Source organism: Eurosta solidaginis, chromosome 4 (assembly GCF_040869045.1).
Source record: "Eurosta solidaginis isolate ZX-2024a chromosome 4, ASM4086904v1, whole genome shotgun sequence".
Lineage (NCBI taxonomy): Eukaryota > Metazoa > Arthropoda > Insecta > Diptera > Tephritidae > Eurosta > Eurosta solidaginis.
Genome location: NC_090322.1, coordinates 251,583,160 through 251,602,130, shown reverse-complemented (window position 1 = coordinate 251,602,130; position 18,971 = coordinate 251,583,160). Strand labels below are relative to the sequence as shown.

General features: G+C 36.5%; 1 protein-coding gene across 4 annotated transcripts in view; it reads right to left on the bottom strand.

Annotated features, from left to right (window-relative positions):
- The window catches only part of nAChRalpha3 (nicotinic Acetylcholine Receptor alpha3), a 515,737-nt gene that overhangs the window by 153,023 nt on the left and 343,743 nt on the right, over nt 1-18,971 (bottom strand). For all 4 annotated transcript variants that reach the window (XR_010953203.1, XM_067785642.1, XM_067785641.1 and 1 more), the window contains exons 4-5: nt 15,367-15,661; nt 6,302-6,482 (exon numbers count right to left, since the gene is read on the bottom strand). Coding sequence is in view for 3 of the 4 variants with exons in the window: in XM_067785642.1 (XP_067641743.1) it covers nt 6,302-6,482; nt 15,367-15,661 (476 nt within the window). In the remaining variant the exon portion in view is untranslated. The remainder of the gene's footprint in view (nt 1-6,301; nt 6,483-15,366; nt 15,662-18,971) is intronic.

The window sequence follows — 18,971 nt, the reverse complement described above, 5'->3', positions numbered from 1 at the left end:
GTTGAGCGTATCGAAAAATTCGTTTTTGATTTCGTCATTTTGGCTTTCTGTTGGTCCATAAACATTGATGATGACTAGTTTCCTTGCTCTAGTGCGGAGTTTAAGTATAATAATTCTGGAGCTTATCGGCACCCATTCAATAATACTTTTCGCTATTGTATTTGTTATTAAAAAACCTACGCCGCTGGTGTGACTCTCTCCTTCATTTCGGCCCGAGTATAGGAACGTTGTTCCTTGGTCATTTATTCGGCCATATCCTGTCCATCTGCACTCTTGTATGGCTAATATGTCTATTTTGTATCGGTGCATTTCCCTCCGTAGCTGTTCAAGCTTACCACTCTCGTAGAGAGTTCGTACATTCCATGTACATATTTGTGTTTTATGCTTCATGCCGATTCTGTGATGTTTGTTACTTTCAGGAATATGATCTTGGTCGGTCGTTTCAGTTTCATTCATCCTAATATTAAAGCGTGAATTTGGCACCTCCACATCCGATGTGCCAGCTGCCGAAGCAGAGGGATTGTGTCGCAAATGCTGGTTACCCCGTGGAGAATAGTATAGATATAGAAACTAAGGAATAACGTGGCTGAAATATTTGTAAAACTTCAACCGTCCTAGGAGTGCGTGTTCAAATCCCACTCACGGGAGAAAAGGCTTTGAAGAGATTTACAAGGTATAATCGAAACAGCTGTCCCTTGTCCGTCCTGATGTCACGTTGTTTAAATTTTTCCCAAATTATTAAATAAATTATAAAATTAATAATTGCTTCAAATAAATATTTTCATACATTTAAAAGCAATACGGACAATCCCCGCTTAACTCATCAAATAGACAACATTGGTTAATTAGAAATCTAAAAATGTGAGGCGTAGTATAATCTGATTAAGGTTCAGTTGGTCTTATTTATGACTATCAATAGAAATTTGACGCGTCCAACGCTTTTATTTAATTGTCTGATCAACGCCCTAGATTGATGAGGATTGTGATGACTAGTACCTAGGACCTACCTAATTATTTTCTAGCTGTTAGTATTATTATTATTTCGTGTAAGTATTGTTTTCAATAAAACCGTTTAACATAAAATTTTTTTAAATTATTTTATTTTCGAGATTTTAGTCTTTATTTAATTGCCTATTATTTCTCATTCTATTTAGTTCATTTAGTGACTCATCTTTACAAGGACTCTTTCCTGACAATTTGTTACAATCTAAGTCCTCAATACATAATCCTTCCAAAGACTTTACTCGACTCTGCGCTACGTAGGCTTGTCCCTCCTCCAACTATAAAATATTTTGAAGTCACTTCTATTGGACTGTATAGTATATTTGTTCCAAATATGAGCCAAATCGGACATAGCAGGTCGCTTTCTATTCATGTATGTATTATGTGTTCCAAATATGGACCAAATCGGACCACAAATACGATTTTTTTGAATATCTCGATCTTTGCGCCACCTAGCGGCGATTTTTTTCATAGGTCGATTTCTATTCATGTATGTATTATGTGTTCCAAATATGAGCCGAATCGGACCACAAATACGATTTTTGTGAATATCTCAATCCTTGCACCACCTAGCGGAGATTTTTTTCATAGGTCGGTCGCTTTCTATTCTTGAATGTATTATGTGTTTCAAATATGAGCCGAATCGGACCACAAATACGATTTTTGTGAATATCTCAATCCTTGCGCCACCCACCGGCGATTTTTGTCTTATTATTACATTGTCATCGGGTTCTGAACTATATTCCAAGTTTCAAGCTTGTAGCTTATCGGGAAGTTACTTAAATTTCAATTACAAAATTCTTTCATAACGGCCGTGCATGCGGCCGTGCGGCCTGCCTGTCAAGTCAAGATAAATAAAAACGTTTAATAAAAACAGCAACAATACCAAGTTTCTTTGAAAACCGCCTTACCAACAAGCACTACTTTAACATATAATTACATACGATATATGTAGTGTGTAAAAGAATAAAACATGCAATGAAGGCAATTGTGAAAAACTTTACAACAACTAAGGCATGACGTGGTTGAATGCGTTTGAAACACTTCAACCATCGTAGGAGTGCGGGTTCAAATCCCACTCCCGGGAGAAAAGGCTTTAAAGAGATTTACAAGGTATAATGGAAACAGCTGTCGCCATGTCAGTCCTGATGTCACGTTGTTTAAATTTTCCCAAATTATTAAATAAATTCAAACTTTTTTTATTCCGTTTGGAAAGTTTTAGTAATTTTTTGAGTTTTATCTTTTTTTTTTTTAGTTTTGGATAATAACAGTTTTTTTTATAATTTTTTGACTTCGCTCAGGTATAAGTAATTTTTTTGGTTTTATTTCGCTCTTAAAATAATAGTTATTTCGCTTAATTTTTTTACCTATCCATTTTCTTTTATTTCGTCGAAATATAACAGTTATTTTCTGAAGTTTTAGTTTCTGATTTTTTTCCACGCAGTTCTTTTTGAGCTCTTTTGTTTCACTAAGAAAGCCATTTTGTGAGTATTTACATAAGCTTATATTTCGTTTTTGTCGTTTTTGCTTAGAAACTTTCTTAAAAAAAATTAAAAAAAAGAATTTGTGTGAAAGCAATTTTTAAGCTAAAACCTATAACTGTTACGCTCCCTGATTGCAATGATTTCAACACTCATGAGCTGATGTGGCGTAAATTGTTATTAAAAATATCATCAGTAGCATTCCGTGCATGCTTAAAGCCAATTAACTGAAATGCTACACCAAAAATTGGAGCAGGAAATAAATGAAATGCTGCGGCATTGTGGCCACTACACATGGCATTTTTCGAATTTCTTTTACACCAGTCTGCCTCTGCAAACTTTGCTTTTCTGAATTGTTGTTCTCTTGCTGATGGAATCATGCAAGCGGAAGCGAAACGTAATGAATAATTTCCGATTGCTGTGCGTATTGGTGGCGTTGTTGTTGCTGTGTATGGGTGTTGAGGCAAGGCCCAAAAGAAAATGGAATTAAATGTGCATTTTAATTGTACCAAAAAGGAATATTTAAAATTTTTAATATAAAAGTGAACTTCAAAACGAGTAAAATTATTAATTTAAAGACGTACACACATACACGTGTACATATAAAAATGTTCGTTTGTTTGTTTATTTGAGTTTATTTAGTCACGGGCATCTGCAATGGCAAAAATCTTTGTTGATGGCTGGCAGCAGTTGCCGCATTTTGAACGTCCCGGTCCGCGGTTTGAACGTCCAACAAAATGCTGTTCTAGTCGCTACTGCTTCATGGCACCAATTAGAAATACCAAACCCACTCAAATCGCTTCTCACCAGGTCTTTTCGCATTTTTCTGATTCCAAAGTAGGGTGCGCGCCGATAAGAATATCTTCTGCGCTGCAGCATTTAGTCAGCTTATCCGGTATATTCAGTTCTATGTAAAGAAGTTCATCCTGGTAAAATATCTTTTAGAATCTTTATGGATGAAACTACTGCCTGCGTTGCCTGCCTTTCACTTGGGCATTCAACAGCGCCTTTCAAAAGTCCTGACCGATGAAAACTTATCGAGGCAAGGGTAAGTCCCATTGGTCATCCGGAATTACTGGATTATCTGAAAGATTCGGGTAGGCAGCTCTTCAGTAGAGCCAGAAGGAGTAAATTACCATCAGACTGGACGCTCTATAGAGTGAGTTTGGAGATTTACAAATATAAAATGAGATCAGGCAAGCGAGATTGGTGGAGAAGCTTCTTCAAAAACGTGAAAGGCTGCAAGTACTCCGCAAGGCTTTGAAAAATTTGCCTAAGGAATCCTACCGCTTTAAAATTCCTACGAGATCTGGCTTAATGAGGAGCAGCAATCTAAGCATTTTCCTGCATTTTCTCATCTGCACTCGTGTGCCATCAATGGGTTGATTGCCCATTATTAATCTTTAACACTAATTGCCCTAAACATGGCGATATACGAAAAATCTACTAACATGCATGTTTGTGGCCGAAATTACCTTTATTCCAAACGCCGTTTGGCTCTTGGATTTCTTAGGGGTTGCTGTCTGCATCACTATTGCGCGTTATTGCAAGGGAAGGTCATATTCAATATTTCATGTCCATTCGAGTGTAAGGAAAATAAAAGGTGTCAAGACATAGATGGCGCCATAGAAAAAACCGTGGATAGCGAGAAAGTCGAAAAAATCTAGTTGAAGCCATTAACAGACTTTAAGGAAACAGAAGTGTCGCAGCGGAATGGCGCTGCTGGTTGGTACCACCGCCGATCCTGGGACAGAACCCTCCATAGTATGCTAAGCTTCCATCAGTTTAATCCAGTATTCTTGTCAACTACGACTTTATTCAGGAAATAATCTAAGTTGCTGACAACTGCCCCTGCACAAACTTCCATCAATCATTTCCGCAAATTAGGAGTGAGGAAATGGACGTAATGAGATTTATGATGGTACTGTCAGGAGTTCGCAGGCTAGTGCAGCTACGGTTAAAGAATTGTACATGTACTCAAATAGCCAGGTGGCTCTGAGTAAAATAGCAGTGCGACCTAAATTTGCCTGGGGCTGCCCAATTTCCCTTGCGACTGTGTCTAACTATTTTGGGATTAGAGTCATCTAAGTTCCGTGGTATTATACTGGGCTAGCCATGAGGTGGTTTTTTAATTCGAATGGGTACAACGTAGCCGAATGTAGATGGCTATAGGGATTTCCTGCGGTCTGCTCCTGTATGGTTCTTGTGTCAGCTTAGGCTTATAGCTAGGTGGTCAGTACCTTTTGCAGGAAAGTAATATCCCTCCAGCCGGAATTGGGAAGCAGGTGATCTGGCGAAATGAATGAGCTCATCTGCTGTTCCACTCGACATTATTTTAAATACGAAAAACGAATCTAACTTTTCCCAATGAGAAAATAGTGATAGACTTAGCCCTTGGAGGCTACTTTTTACCATTCTTCTTCTCCCAAGAATACTGTCAACGATATTTCGAATTTACTTTCCAAAACCCGAGCTTCCATTCTTTTTTTTTTGCTTTCATGGATACTCTATAATGTAAACGAGATTCTCGGAGAGTATGATCCAATCCTCTTTAAGTGGTTTCCCTCTAACTATGACCTCATAGGACAGCGGTGTTTTCGGAGTCTTACATCGCCATACTTCTGGTTGATTAGCGTGATATGTAAGGCCTTTGGCTACCATCACGTTAAAAGGCTGGAAAACCATGTTTTCTTTAGGTGGATAGTTGCGCCATATATCCGCTTAAGGTCACCTATCTATCACTCAGGTAATTTTAAAGGTGACCATGTGTCCTCTCTAGCCTTCTTCGTTGGAAGGAGAAGTTGTTGCATGCGAAGAAAGCTGGGCCTCCTGCCTTACGTCCCAGAAATAAAGATAGTTCCAATTTTGGGAGACATATAAATTAGTAGCCTTGCCTGGCTAATGATTGGGACAAATTGAAGTCGAACTGTACATGTGGTCATGCCAACTGTAGACTCAACTTAAGATTTAGTTTCCTGGTACACTTTCCTGCAGTACTGTTGCTATGTTGTTGTTATCGGAGTCGGCTCGATTCTTATCGTGACTCAATGGTAGAAACATCTCTTCTTATTTCAAAATCGCAACGGTAGTCAAAGTACCAATTCACGAATGAATGAATGGAGGTCCGCCTTTTTGTAAAAATAACGGTCTCCGGCTTTGCTGTCGCTAGATTAAAGTTGTCCAAAATCTTTAATTTCTGGGTATGGTGTGCTTCGTCACTAGCTCTTTTTGGTACAAACCGACTGCTGTGGCACTGGTTTTTTCTAGCCACACGAGCCCGCGGTGAATTTGGGTCTAAGATTCTCTAAAGCTTGACGTACAACAGCCACATCGTCTGCGACGTTCCACAGATTGGTACCTAGCATCGAAGCATAGGCTCCCGCCTGTTGCCTTTCATAAATACTTCCAAATATGCACGTATGTTAAATTTAAAAATGTTTTTGATTTTCGGAGCTTTGCAATTGAGCCGTCTAAATCAATATACAAGCTTACAATAGACTAAAATCCCTTCCCTTTTTCACAGACAAACCAATTAATAATTCGGGCCAATTAAATATTTGATTGAGTTCAGTTTGCACAGACGAATTAGGTTTACACAAGAAAAAAAAGTTAAATCGAGTTAAATCCACAAAGAAATATTGCTCTAGTTTGCGCACTTATATACAAACAGTAATATGTTATACAACATACATACATATATATGTACAGTAAATGTATAAATGGTATGTTAAACAAAACACACAAAAAATCTCTTTTGAAAAAATTCCAGTAAGTAAATTCAATTGCTATCGCGGCTAAATTTCCAATTACAAACTCACCTGAAACCCATCATATGTCCAGCTGCCGAATTTCATTACACACGTCTGTTCGTCGAATGGAAAATACTCGACATCGATTTCGCAGGAGCTCTTGTAAATCGCTGGTGGACGCCACTCGACGCGCCCCGTATAGTTGAGTGTAGCTTTTGTGGCCAACGTCACTTCGAAATTGCCATCGGCACTGCAGTGAGCGAATGGAATGACCGAAATTGAATTGAGAATTGAAAAGACAAGGAAAAAATTGTGAAAAATTTATACTTAGCATTACAAAGTGGGTTATCGCAAAAAAAATGAATATATACAAAGCAGAGTTCTGAATCAATTTTCAAGAATGACTAAGTAAAGTAATTTAAATTATTTTTATATTAAAATCTTTATACAAAACTATGAAGTTTTCTTTAAAGGGTTTTTCAATTGGGAACGTTCAATAAAGTTTTAATTTTTCGACTACTATTTATATGACAATTCGCTAAGTAAGCCGCGGCATATTTTAAAACCTTCAATAATTACTTATTTTCAAGTCATAAGCTGCCTTATCTGAGTAATGAGAAGTCATGTTGAGCAAAGTGTAAGATTAAAAAAAAAAATTGCTTGAAATTTGGACAGCGATTGTCTTGAAACACAGAACGCAACTAAGCTAATTCTAACTACATCATTAAGGCCCGGTTTTTCAGTACAAGTTCAACGCAATTTGTCATATAAACTATGATTAAACTTATTCTGCAATTTTTGAGTCTATTTTAACTGAAGTTTAAGCTGAGCCTAAGCGACCGATCGGACATGGTTAAACTCTAGTTCACCTCTCAGTTATTTTCGTTGGTCGGCAATGGCTTTGAATATAAAAATAAAAAAATAAATGTAAGGCGCGATAACCTCCGAAGAGATCTAAGGCCGAGCTTCTCTTCCAATTTGCGTCGTGCTCCTCTTGATTTTCCATACAAATTGGCCGGACGGGACCTACATGTTTTATGCTGACTCCGAACGGCATCTCCAAGGCAGATGAGTTTTCACTGAGAGCTTTTCATGGCAGAAATACACTCCGAGCGCTTGCTAGACACTGCCGAGGGGCGACCCCGCTTAGAAAAATTTTCTTCTAATTGAAAAACTTTATTTCTAAACTTTTGATGTTGCTTTGCCCGGGGGTTGAACCCGGGGCATACGGTGTGATTGGCGGAGCACGCTACCATCACACCACGGTGGCCGCTTTGAATATACCCAACAAGCATTTGGGCCTAAGTACCACTACAGCTTATGTTGATAACAAGGCATAATTCTAAAATCTCAAAAGTTGTTTCGAAACAGTGACTCAAATTGAGAATCATGACGTTCTGTGTAAAAAAGGAAATTTTTTATAAGCATATTTCTATTATTTAAGTTTATATGTGTGGTTCTCTCATTGGACTCGAATGTAAGAATACAATGCTACAGTAAATTCACGAAAATAAAATAAAATATGTATAACTTACTTTTAATTAATAGCGCTTCTTTAGTGCTTTAAACCAGGTGTTTATTTCTCACAACGAACAGCTGTTGGCTGTGGTGGTGCCATCTCGGGCAAAATTTGTTTTCAACCCATCTCAGCTCGATATGCAAAGTAGGATATAAACATATAAACTGAAGAAATTTTTGGGATATGCATTTGAAAGCTGTACATTTCTCAAAATCTGTCAAAGGTCGGAAAATAATTTGAAAATGACGTTGGAGATCAACTACAGAACTTTTAATTTTGAAAAATTTATAAGCGGTTGGATAGTGATTGGAGAATGAAGTTAGACTTCAACTTGATAATTATCTAAATAAAAAATAAATGAAAGGCGCGATAACCTCCGAAGCACGCTGATAACTTTCTGGTTTAAGAATAATTAGAGCATGATGTTAGATATCAGCTCCGTAATTAGCTATATATTTCTCTAAGGCTGGAGAAATATTTTTTTCATGTTTGTTGGGTAAACAAAATTCAGCTGTTGCCATATCTACAAATTATCTAGATAATAAAAACACAGTGTTGCCGTACAAAAGAGCCTACCCCAACGGCGACCTTAAACTGTGACTGAAAAACTGCTCAGTAATTTAGCTAGAGTTTAAATTTGACTTGAGTTTAAGCTTAGTCAAAACTTAGTTTAAGCTCAGCTTAACCAACTACTGAAAAACTGGGCCTAATAACAGCCAACGCTACAATAAGGACAAAAAATAAGCAAAATAGAGCCAATAACACCTGCCTACATATATGTGCGTAGGAGGAAAAGAGATATCAGTAGGGGCAACGAATATTAATAATAGCCGTTTATTTTGAAAGTTAATGGAAATAAAACGATAGGTAGATTAGCGAATTGCATAGAAAGTACAACACGAATTAAGCTAGTTCTGTTGGTTAAGAGGTTTGAGATTAAATCACTTAAGCGGTTAAGAGGTTTGAGATTAAATCACTTAAGTCGGACAATAAAAAGGGCACTATTGTGAATGAGCGAATGAAATGTACATACGAATGTGCAGATAAATAAAAATAATAAAATAACAGTGTGGCAGCAGGTTCACATATGTACATACAAACAAACACATTCATTCCATATATTTTGTTTTTATAATTCTCTGGCATATCTCCAAAAACGTACTGCGCCAGAAGTAGAAATCTCAAAGAAGCTAGAAAAGAACCATATAGCTGATAATCTTCCACTACCTATATGGTTCCGCCATGATGAAACTGTTTAGCTAGTTGAAGCGTTTTTTTTCAAGCTCGCTTGAAAAATTGCAACTAATACTATTAAAGTGAAAGCTTTAATATTGTAACGAATTTAGGGAAGTTCCGCTTATTTGAAACCTTCTGCTAACGTTCGAATCACTAAACTGTTAACTAAATCACTCCAATATTCGGTATTGAAAACTATTAGATTGCTTTGTAAAGTACTTCGCAATTATACTTCACAACCAGTAGCGTGTTTAAATCAAAACTTATTCGTTATTACTCAGCTTGCGCTGCTTTTATACTCTCGGTTTCCTCGGTCATCAATATCTCCTAAAGTCTATTAATTTCGCGAACAGTTGTAGCTCATGCTTGGTTAGTTACCAGCTATATTCATGTATATCTGTAGTTCACGCCTCTCTACGCCTCTCTCATAGTCATATGCGTGTGTATGTGTGAGTGACTACTTCGGCTGATGACTACATATTTGTGTGTGTGAGTTATCTCTTCGTCACCTTCTACATTAGAGTGAAATTTGATAAATTGATAGCCGATAGCAGTGAAAGATTTACTGGCTATTTTTGTTTTCGAAAAAATAGAAGGTCGGGTTCTTCACCCCTTAGAAAAAATAACCGAAGGCTTTTAAAACAGTCAAACATAACACGCTACTACAAAAAAATAAAGAACTTTGCCCTGATAGGTCGATCGCAATATTCTTGGGTTCTCTGCAGGCAACTGAACATTAAGGAATGAAACATCAAAAACTTCCCTACCAGCTATTGCTTCCTCTAATATTGACTGTATGGCCATTTTATAGGTGAGCTGTGTTTTAGAATCGAGGATTTTACTGCTTCCAGTTTTTTACTTCGCTTAATAATTTTTTATTCCTAGGAGATGGGCACGCATCAATCCGCCCAGTGCATTCGAACATTATCGAAAGCTCAAGCTGGAAGGGGTAAGTTTAGATTAAACTATCCGGTCCGTGAGTACCTCACACTGATTGGAGGAGTCCACTATGTTACCAAAAGTTTATTAAACGACTTAACTGAAAAACCCTACTAAAAACCAAGATTAGCTTTTAAATAACTCCCTCCACTTGGAAAATACCAGCAGCTTTCTATAACCTATGCCCTCTGCTGCTTCTAGACCTGACAGCTGTATCACTCTTAATAGCTGGGGTCTGGCAAGCGCAGGACATGAGCACAAAACGCGCTCGATCGTTTTCTCCTCCAAAACGTACTTGTCACATCTGCTATCAATAACCAAGCCTCATTTTAAGAAATTTGATACCAGAAGGCAGTATCCAGCCATAATACTCATAAGGGGTCTATAATATTTTTTTTTTCAATAATAGGAGTAACTTTGTTAGTCTAAGGTTGTACGACATACACATAATCTTCGACACTTTACAGTCCCGAACTTGGGTTCACGCCTTTCCTGCTTGGTTGATCATGTGCAGCTCTCGCTCATCTTTTTATAATCTACGGAGAAAGCTTCGAGGGATGTGCTTTTTTCAGCTAGTTCATCTTCTTTTCCTTTCCCATATATTCCCACATACCCTAGGACGCAATGTAGATGTATGCTTCTCCATAGCTCAATGCGAAGTTACTTAAAAAAAGATCTGATGAATCCTCCTATCCATCCCTGCTCCATCTAGAAGATTATATCCTAAATATTGCATATTATTGCGCCTCTGAACTATGTTTAAAGCTTCATTTTCCTAATCTTGTATGCATTTTCTAGTCATATGGATCTGTGCGCATGTAATGGAATTATTTTTCTGTAGCATTGTATTGATACCTTGATCTGAGTGTACGGTTTGGAGTTTCTAGCTCAATGAGAAGTTGCATTATTTTTCTAAAGATCTCTTAATATCTCGACCGTTCTCATCCCGCGGAATTTTGTATCTTCACTTTAAGCGATGTTCAAATAATTAAGTGTCTAGATCATCGTATAGCTACTAAAAAAACGATCGCTAAATTGTCGCTAAAAAGCGCTTGATTTGTTGGTTTCCTGCCAATGTCGATAATTGATGTAAATTGAAACGAGTTTCCGCCATCCCCTGTCAAATGTTGTTACGAGGCAAACCGGGTTCGGCTTTGCGCCATACTCAGCGTCATTTTACTAAAAACTTCATTAGAAATAACACTGAAGATGGCACAATGCCTAAACCAGCTGGTCTCCAAACCAAACTTGAGAAGGAATGACGGAAAATCTTTCAAACTTAGATATATACAAGAGGCTTTTTTTATATTAAGATACTGGAACCATGTATCAAACTTTTTTTCTCCACGTTGCATTGTAATTTTGTTCTTTAATATGTTCCAAGTTTCAAGACTCTAGGAAAAGGGACGCCACTACACAATCGATTCTAGACTTTCTAATTTGTATTGAAATTAGCCTTAAGAGATGAAAACGACTTTATATAAAGGAAGTAAAAAGAAATTATAAGGCCGAATTTCCTTCCTTGGAAAGATCATAGTAAAATAGGGAAATTGATTTCGAATCAACTGTTAATATTCAAAACCCTTTTATTATCTACTAGCAGGGTACCCGGCATTGCTTGGGTTGGGCAGATCTTAATCTAAATGAGAAGATGTATTTTAATTCATTCCGTCCCGTAACTCAAAGTCAAGCAATCTGTATATAAGATTATTGATCTTCTTCAGAATGTATATCCCAATTTTTTTTATTCTTACCCTTTATAATTTCCTTATCTCTCCCTCTTATTTTTTTTCACACCCTCTAACTCTCTCCTTCTTTCTTCTTCTCATTCCTCTAATTTATCATTCTTGACTTTATTTTTCAAATTTTTCAAAAATTGTCACACACAATTCATACTCGAAATCTCATAACTTAATCAAAATATTTTAGCTGCACAATTTTTGTCTATCATCTCATATAGACAGCAATTTTTACAATGGAATGCTTAAATTTAATAAAAACTTTTAAATCACTCAATGCAATCGCTTAAACTTTTTGTGAATTCAATGCTATGACCAAACAAACAAGTTATGCACTTAAGTACGTACATGGCGTATGAGTAACTTTTTCTGACATACAAAATTTGTCGCACCACCTAGTGGCACACGTGAAATTGAAAAAAAAAGATAATTTATTTAAAATGCTTAGTTCTGAAATATAAAAAACTTTCGTCTTGATCGAAGGAACCTTTAGCCAAAATTTGGTGATGATTGAAGTGTGGGAAAAACATTTCCATAGGGAACACACACAGAATTTGATTTTTATATAGTTACTAGAAGACCCGGCAGACGTTGTCCTGCCCTAAATTTGGCTTGTCTGCTAACATTTTAATAAGCTTTTTCCGTCTGAATCTGCCCTCCCCCCTCTTCACTCTTTCCTAATCCTTTTATTCACTCCTTCTTCAGTCTTTTTCGCTTCATCTATCTCCATCTTCGTCTCATTCTATCTCTTTCTCAATCTCCTTCTCCTTGTCTCTTGTCTCTTCTCTCAATTACTTCTTATTCTTCTGCATCCCTTATTACCTGTCCCAGAGGGTGGTATGTATTTCATTCCATTCCCAGTCCCACTCCGAGTCTCAGTCCCAGTCCTAGTCCTAATCCCAGTCCCAGTCCGTCTCGGGATAATATATTACTCTGTACTAAAGCACTCATCAACAGCTTTCATTTGATATCCATATTCTATACACACATTCTAGGGGTACCCAAGTCCACGTTTTGGCCTATAGCTCGAGACCCTACTCACACAGGGGTATGGAAATTACACTATACTAAAGCACTCATCGACAGCTTTCATTTGATATACATATTCTATAAACACATCCTAGGGGTACCCAGGTCCACGTTTTGGCCTATAGCTCGAGACCCTACTCACCCAGGGCTATGAAGATTACCCTCTACTAAAGCACTCATCAACAGCTTTCATTTGATATCCATATTCTAAAAACACACTCAAGGGGGGGGGGTACCCATGTCCACGTTTTGGCCTATATCTCGAGACCCTAGTCACCTAGTCACCTATCATATATTTCAAGTTAGATCAAAATACACACGGGGTGCAAAACAAATTCCAAATCGGTTCAGTAGTTTAGGAGTCCATTAGCCTCAATTGTGTGACACGTGTTTTCTATATATTAAGATATAGATAGATAGTAAATGAGTAGTCCAAGAGTGAAATTTATAGTTATAATATAAACCGTAGAAAATGCCAGCAATTTTGCCTATTTGCATATAAAGGAGATAAAATAAATCAGTCATAGTTTAATGCTAATATATTCATACTCTTGTAAGACCTTATCACGAAATATAGAAAATATGAAATAAGGCACTTTAAGTGATTTGGCCTTCCAAAAATATTTGGGATTCTTTAGGTAAAATCTGCACAGTCGTGTTATATTATGTAAGATATGCGCATGTGTGTGTGTGGTATAAAAGATATGCCTATACATATATAAACGATAGAAAATCACTAAAAGCGAAACTGTTGGTTTATACATAAAATTCTTTGTTTCTGTTCACACACACGTTCATACATTTGTATGCATACTTTCAAAGAAGCGGAAACAATAAGAAATATATCGTAAGATATAAACCAAAGTACCGCAATGATGAGCACTAAAAACGTTGACAGCGCAGATGGAAAGGTCAAAAGCAACAACGACAATAACAATAAGCATTGTTAAAAACAATTTAGCAAAATTGTCGAATTTCTTGTTGAGTTATTGTTGACCTTATGACAAACAAAAACGGATAGTTTTTTGCAACACTTTCTCTGAGGCATAAAACCGCACTGCTGTTACTTGTCAGCTATGATTCTTGTCTTTTGCTATTGATGACTGTGATATATGAGCGTTGGATGTGGTGATGAAGAGTGGATGCGGGTGGTTGTTTCTAGTTTTTTTTTTTTTAACAAAAACTAAAAAATATGTATATAGATACATAAATATATGATATTTTCTATACAAAATGATGGTGAGTTACATAGACAGCAGCGAACGGAAAAATATCAGTGGCAGTTTTTTTTTCAAATTTTTGGTATTCAAAGAAAAAACTTCTTTAAATTTTGTAACTGAAACTATGCAAATCAATTTACAAAATATTTTCGAAAAATTTTAACAGCCGAAAAACTTTTACGAAAATTTTGAAAGTTTTTTTGGAGTTTTCTGAATTTTCTCGAGTATGCAGTTTTATAGCCATGGCCCAACTACATATTTGGTTGGCTCATCTCATCAGCTGATTTTATTTTTGTAATTTCACTGCAGGAGAGATTATCAAAAGGAGAAGGTAAACTGAAAATGAAACCAACACATTGACAATTTTCTTACAACACACAAAAACTGCTAAGGCTTATATTTTAATTCAATCCCATTCGCCTAACAACAACATACAGATTTTGACAATCTGAACAAAGGTATGTTGTGTTGTAGAGATGCGCCAATCATATAGTTGAGCCACGTTTGTAGCCTTATAAATTTTATTGTCGCAAGCTAAAAGTTTTAGGTCTCTAAAATCTCGCATGGACTTTTGACAATTTTTTCCAAAGGGTGCTTAAGATTTTCTCCTATTTAGAAAACAATGTAGGAAAAACAAAGCACGCTAAGGAAGAAAATCTCAAAGATCAAAACAAACTTCGAGAGACCTAAACCTTCTACATTGTTAGACCAAAATTGGTTGGCTACGCTTTTGAGACTGTTTTGCATAGTTCGAAGTCGATAAAACTTTTTTCTTTAAATATCGAATATAAAAAAGAATTTAGTTAACGAAATTTGATAAAAATTTCCACTTAAAACTTTCTTAGTTTTATTTCTGAAAGTTTCATTTGAAGTTGAGAAAGTTACGATTAAAATTAAAAAATTAAATTTGAAGCGCAGAATTTTCAATTGACCTTCAATTATTATTTAAATAGAAATTCTGACCTTTAGTCATAACTTTCTGAACTTCAAATGCAACTTTCTGAACTAAAATTGAAAGGGTATAGTGATTTTCATTTCGCTGTGCCAAAACAAAAAGTTCGAAGTTTTCGAATTTTTTTTTCGAAATATAAAATTTTTTCAAAGACGTTTTTGAGCTTAGTTAGCATAATAAAATAAAAAAGTTCATAAATTTTTTTTTTCTTAAAATATCGAATTGTAATTGATGAAATTTGATAAAACTATACACTTAAAATTTTCAGTTCGCTGTCAGCCAACAATTTTCGGAACTTTCAGTTTTTTCGAAAACTTTTTTGAAATTGGTTTGTATAGTTTCAGTTACAAAGTTCATAGATAGTTTCTCCTAAAATATCGAAAACAAAAATAAAAAAGAGTTTAATTTTTGAAATTATAAAAATGGGCACTGCCATTTTTCAGTTCGCTACTGTACATTCAAAGGAATTAAACGTACATACATTTCCATTTTCTACTCACTTATTATACAATACAATATCTGGCCGCCATATATGATCTGAGGGTACATGTAACATTTCAACACCTCCATATTCTTTTGGCTCCCATTGGAGTTTGTAATCGTACCAAGTTTGTTCCACCCATAAATTGGTTGTCATGATTTGATTTTTCAAATTGACATCAATCAATTGTGATAGCTTCAATTTGATGCGTACAGTAACAGCGTCAGTCACATTGACAACAGGACGTACCAATTTATTATAGTTGCTTAAAAGATCGTCGTAGAGGCGTTTGGCATCAGGATTCGATGTGCTGCCTAGTAAAAAGAAAGTAAAATAAAAGAGATATAAATAAACTGAAATAGTAAAAATCTCAAGATAACGATTCTTAAAAGTCATACATTTGTAAGTACAGGCATACGCACTAAGGACATTTTAGATTCAAGATAAAAGGTGTTTCAACAGGTCTCCTTCAGTGCGCAGATAGGAGGTTCACTTTTAAAGTGTCATACATTTTCTTCCATTCTGGTGGATTGAAGTTAAACTACACAAAAACTTTACTCACGTGCGGAGGTGTTTCGGAGTATAGGAACCTTTCATAATTAGTAAATGAATACTAAAATTTTTTTTTTTTGGCTCTCAATAATAGGCATAGTTTTGATCCCTTACCCAAACACCCTTTTTCGCAGTCATTTGTTCCTTGCTGTTTATATTTATTGAGTGATAAATGACTGTCCAAGTTTTATTGATTGTGTAATCAGTTCGATGAAAAATGCTAAAGAGCTCGGCTTCGTGACGACTGACAATGCAAAAGCATAAATACAATAAATCAAGTAAATACAGCAGCGCACAGAAAAATAGCAGTAACAATGTTTATTAAATTCAACTAAATGCTTCTTTATTTTCAATATTTTAAGAAAGCACTGCTTTACGTTTTGTAACTGAAGCAATACAAAGCAATCTCAAAATCATTCTAGACCATTAAAAAGCTGTGCTTCGAGCCGGGAATTGAGGGTTTATTACCCATGGTTCACTCCAAGCGGTCCTTGGAATCGTAAGTCCAAAAAAATAAAAATCATAGAGCCATAGTAGTTTTGGCACAAAGAAGCTGCTCAAGTTGTGTTGGCAATACGGAGAATTCTGAGGTTACTTCATGCTCAGCTGGCTAGATAACGAAGCGTTAGTTATCTTCTTTATTCCTTCACCAGTTTACAAGAAAGGGGATACTGCAAACTGCGCTAACTATTACGGAATCAGCTTTCTTAATATCGCATATAGGGTCCTGTAAAGCATACTTTGCGAAAGACTAAAGTCCACCGTGAACCAGCAGCGCAGCTTCAAACATGGTAAGTCAACCATCGACCAGATTCTCACTATGCGCCAAACTTCTTCGCCGTTTTTAAAGCCGCCTACGACGGTACCAAAATGAGCTTGCCTATAGGCCGCTATGTCTGAATTTGGTTTCCTCGCAAAACTTGTACGGCTGGGAACAATGATGTTGAGAATCACAATCAGCTCAGTAAGTATTTTGAGGGACCTCTCCAAACCTTTCAAAACTAAACGAACAAAACGTCATGCTCCGGCTTAGAAACTACTCTCATTGGAACTCGCCTTTGGGAACCGAGGAAGGGGGCGATCCCCACTCCGCTCGAAAGTCCAGGTGAAACATGACTTAAATTCCCTTGTTGAGATTAATTGGCGCCAGTCTACTCATCGAAGAAACGACTGGCCGCCTTCTTGGACGGCCATAATCATTTCAACGGTTAGGCGCTGGTTAAATTAGGAAGTAAGTTACCTTGGTGCGTCCATATTTGACTCTTTGGAAAAAATTTCCCAGAACTACCTTATCTGTACATAGAGCCCAGTATTATCGTTGGAAAACATCACACATTGGAGCAAAAAAGTGTACAATTGATTTGTTATTAAACTGTGTAGCATCCACGCAAACTAATCTAATACAAGCCTCAGTGAACTAGCAGAACCCCGTGTGAAGGAGACTCTCCCCCCAGTGTGGTAGGGGCTTAGAATATACCCGCGGTAGGTATGCCTGACGTAAGAGGCACATAAACTCGACGGATTGTGTTGCGTAATCCTCCCAAGGGGCTGCCAGCGCAATATAGGTTCTCCAACCCAATTGTCGCCTCACCTATCCGTGGCAATTACTGTTTTATTAACACCCGAATTCCTGATGGATATAGTGGGTGGGATGGCCTATAAGGTTTCATGTGGTCATATTAAATCGTTCCCGAGATGGCCTGCTAATACTTTTATGGTGCTTGTTACCGGAACGTACCGGATCTGCATCCGGCAAAGGACTATCAACATCGACAGCACTCCCCAAGGCCTTCGGGGAGGATTCTTATCTCTAAAACAACAACAACAACATGAGAGAGACCCTGAAAATTGGAACCAGAAGCTAAGTTGAAGGTATTATGTGGCACCTCCCAAGAAAACTACAGTCCATTAGTGAAATTTCTACAGCTACCTATATGCGTCAAACTTCTGAGAAATCGCAGAACGTATAACGAATTGGGTAATTTACTTTAAATGTATGACACATTTTTCATGTCGCATTTCAGCGGAACTGCTTATTCTGAGCTAGCGAAAATAGGCATAGTTATCAATATAACCAATATATGAAATTTATATTCATTCATGAATGCTGAAGACTTGAGGTACTGGAAACGAAAGGTGACACTTTCAAACCCCTACTATTTAATATGTTTGCGACAGCCCTGACGGCCGAACGAGAAAGTAACCGTAATTACAATTAAAACCGGAATTTTGTGTTGTTATAAATCAAATGTGGAACTTTGCGTACCAACTTTAATTTTAGATGCATATATATGAGTAAATATGTTTTGCGAACTCTTAATTGGCGCCCAAGCAGATACTAAAATTCTTTAATGAAGCAGACAATTTATAATATTATAAATTATGGGTGAACCTGTCCACACTAAGCATAATTTTAGCAATATATAAACAAAAGTAAGTTTGCAGCGCCCTAAACTGGCGCCCGAGCAAGTGCAGGTACTGAAGGTATGAAGTTTCAAAACCAAAAATGGAGAAAATCATATGAAATTAAAGTGCTTGTAGAACCATGTTATCATCATGAACTTCAAAATAGGAGTTATCCAACAACAACAAAAAAAAAAAAAACATGTGAAAGAAACACAACAGCGAAACAGTGCTAAGCGAGGAACCCAAGTGAATGAGATTGATTCGAAAATGTTACAAACTACATTGGCCGAAAAAATTGTACATGGGAAAAAATGTAATACAGGAAACTTTTTTATTATTGGATGGCTACAGGATAGTCTCAAAACTTTTTAACACAAAGTTGATTTTTAATAAAGCTTAAGCATTTTTTTGTACTTAAGTAGTACAAGAAATTTACAACTAATTAATATCATAAACATATTGACCTCATTATATTTGCTATTATACCAGTTTTAAGCATTTTTTCTCTGACGAGTCAATTTCGTGGGAGCTAATTACTTTACTGCCTAACACTTTGCGACCTTTTTTCGCAACAAAAAAAAAAAAAAAAAACCCGAAAGCAAGTCACTGTCTCTACAGCAAACAAATTTAACGACCCAAGAAGTTAATGATCTGCTGATGTGCGTA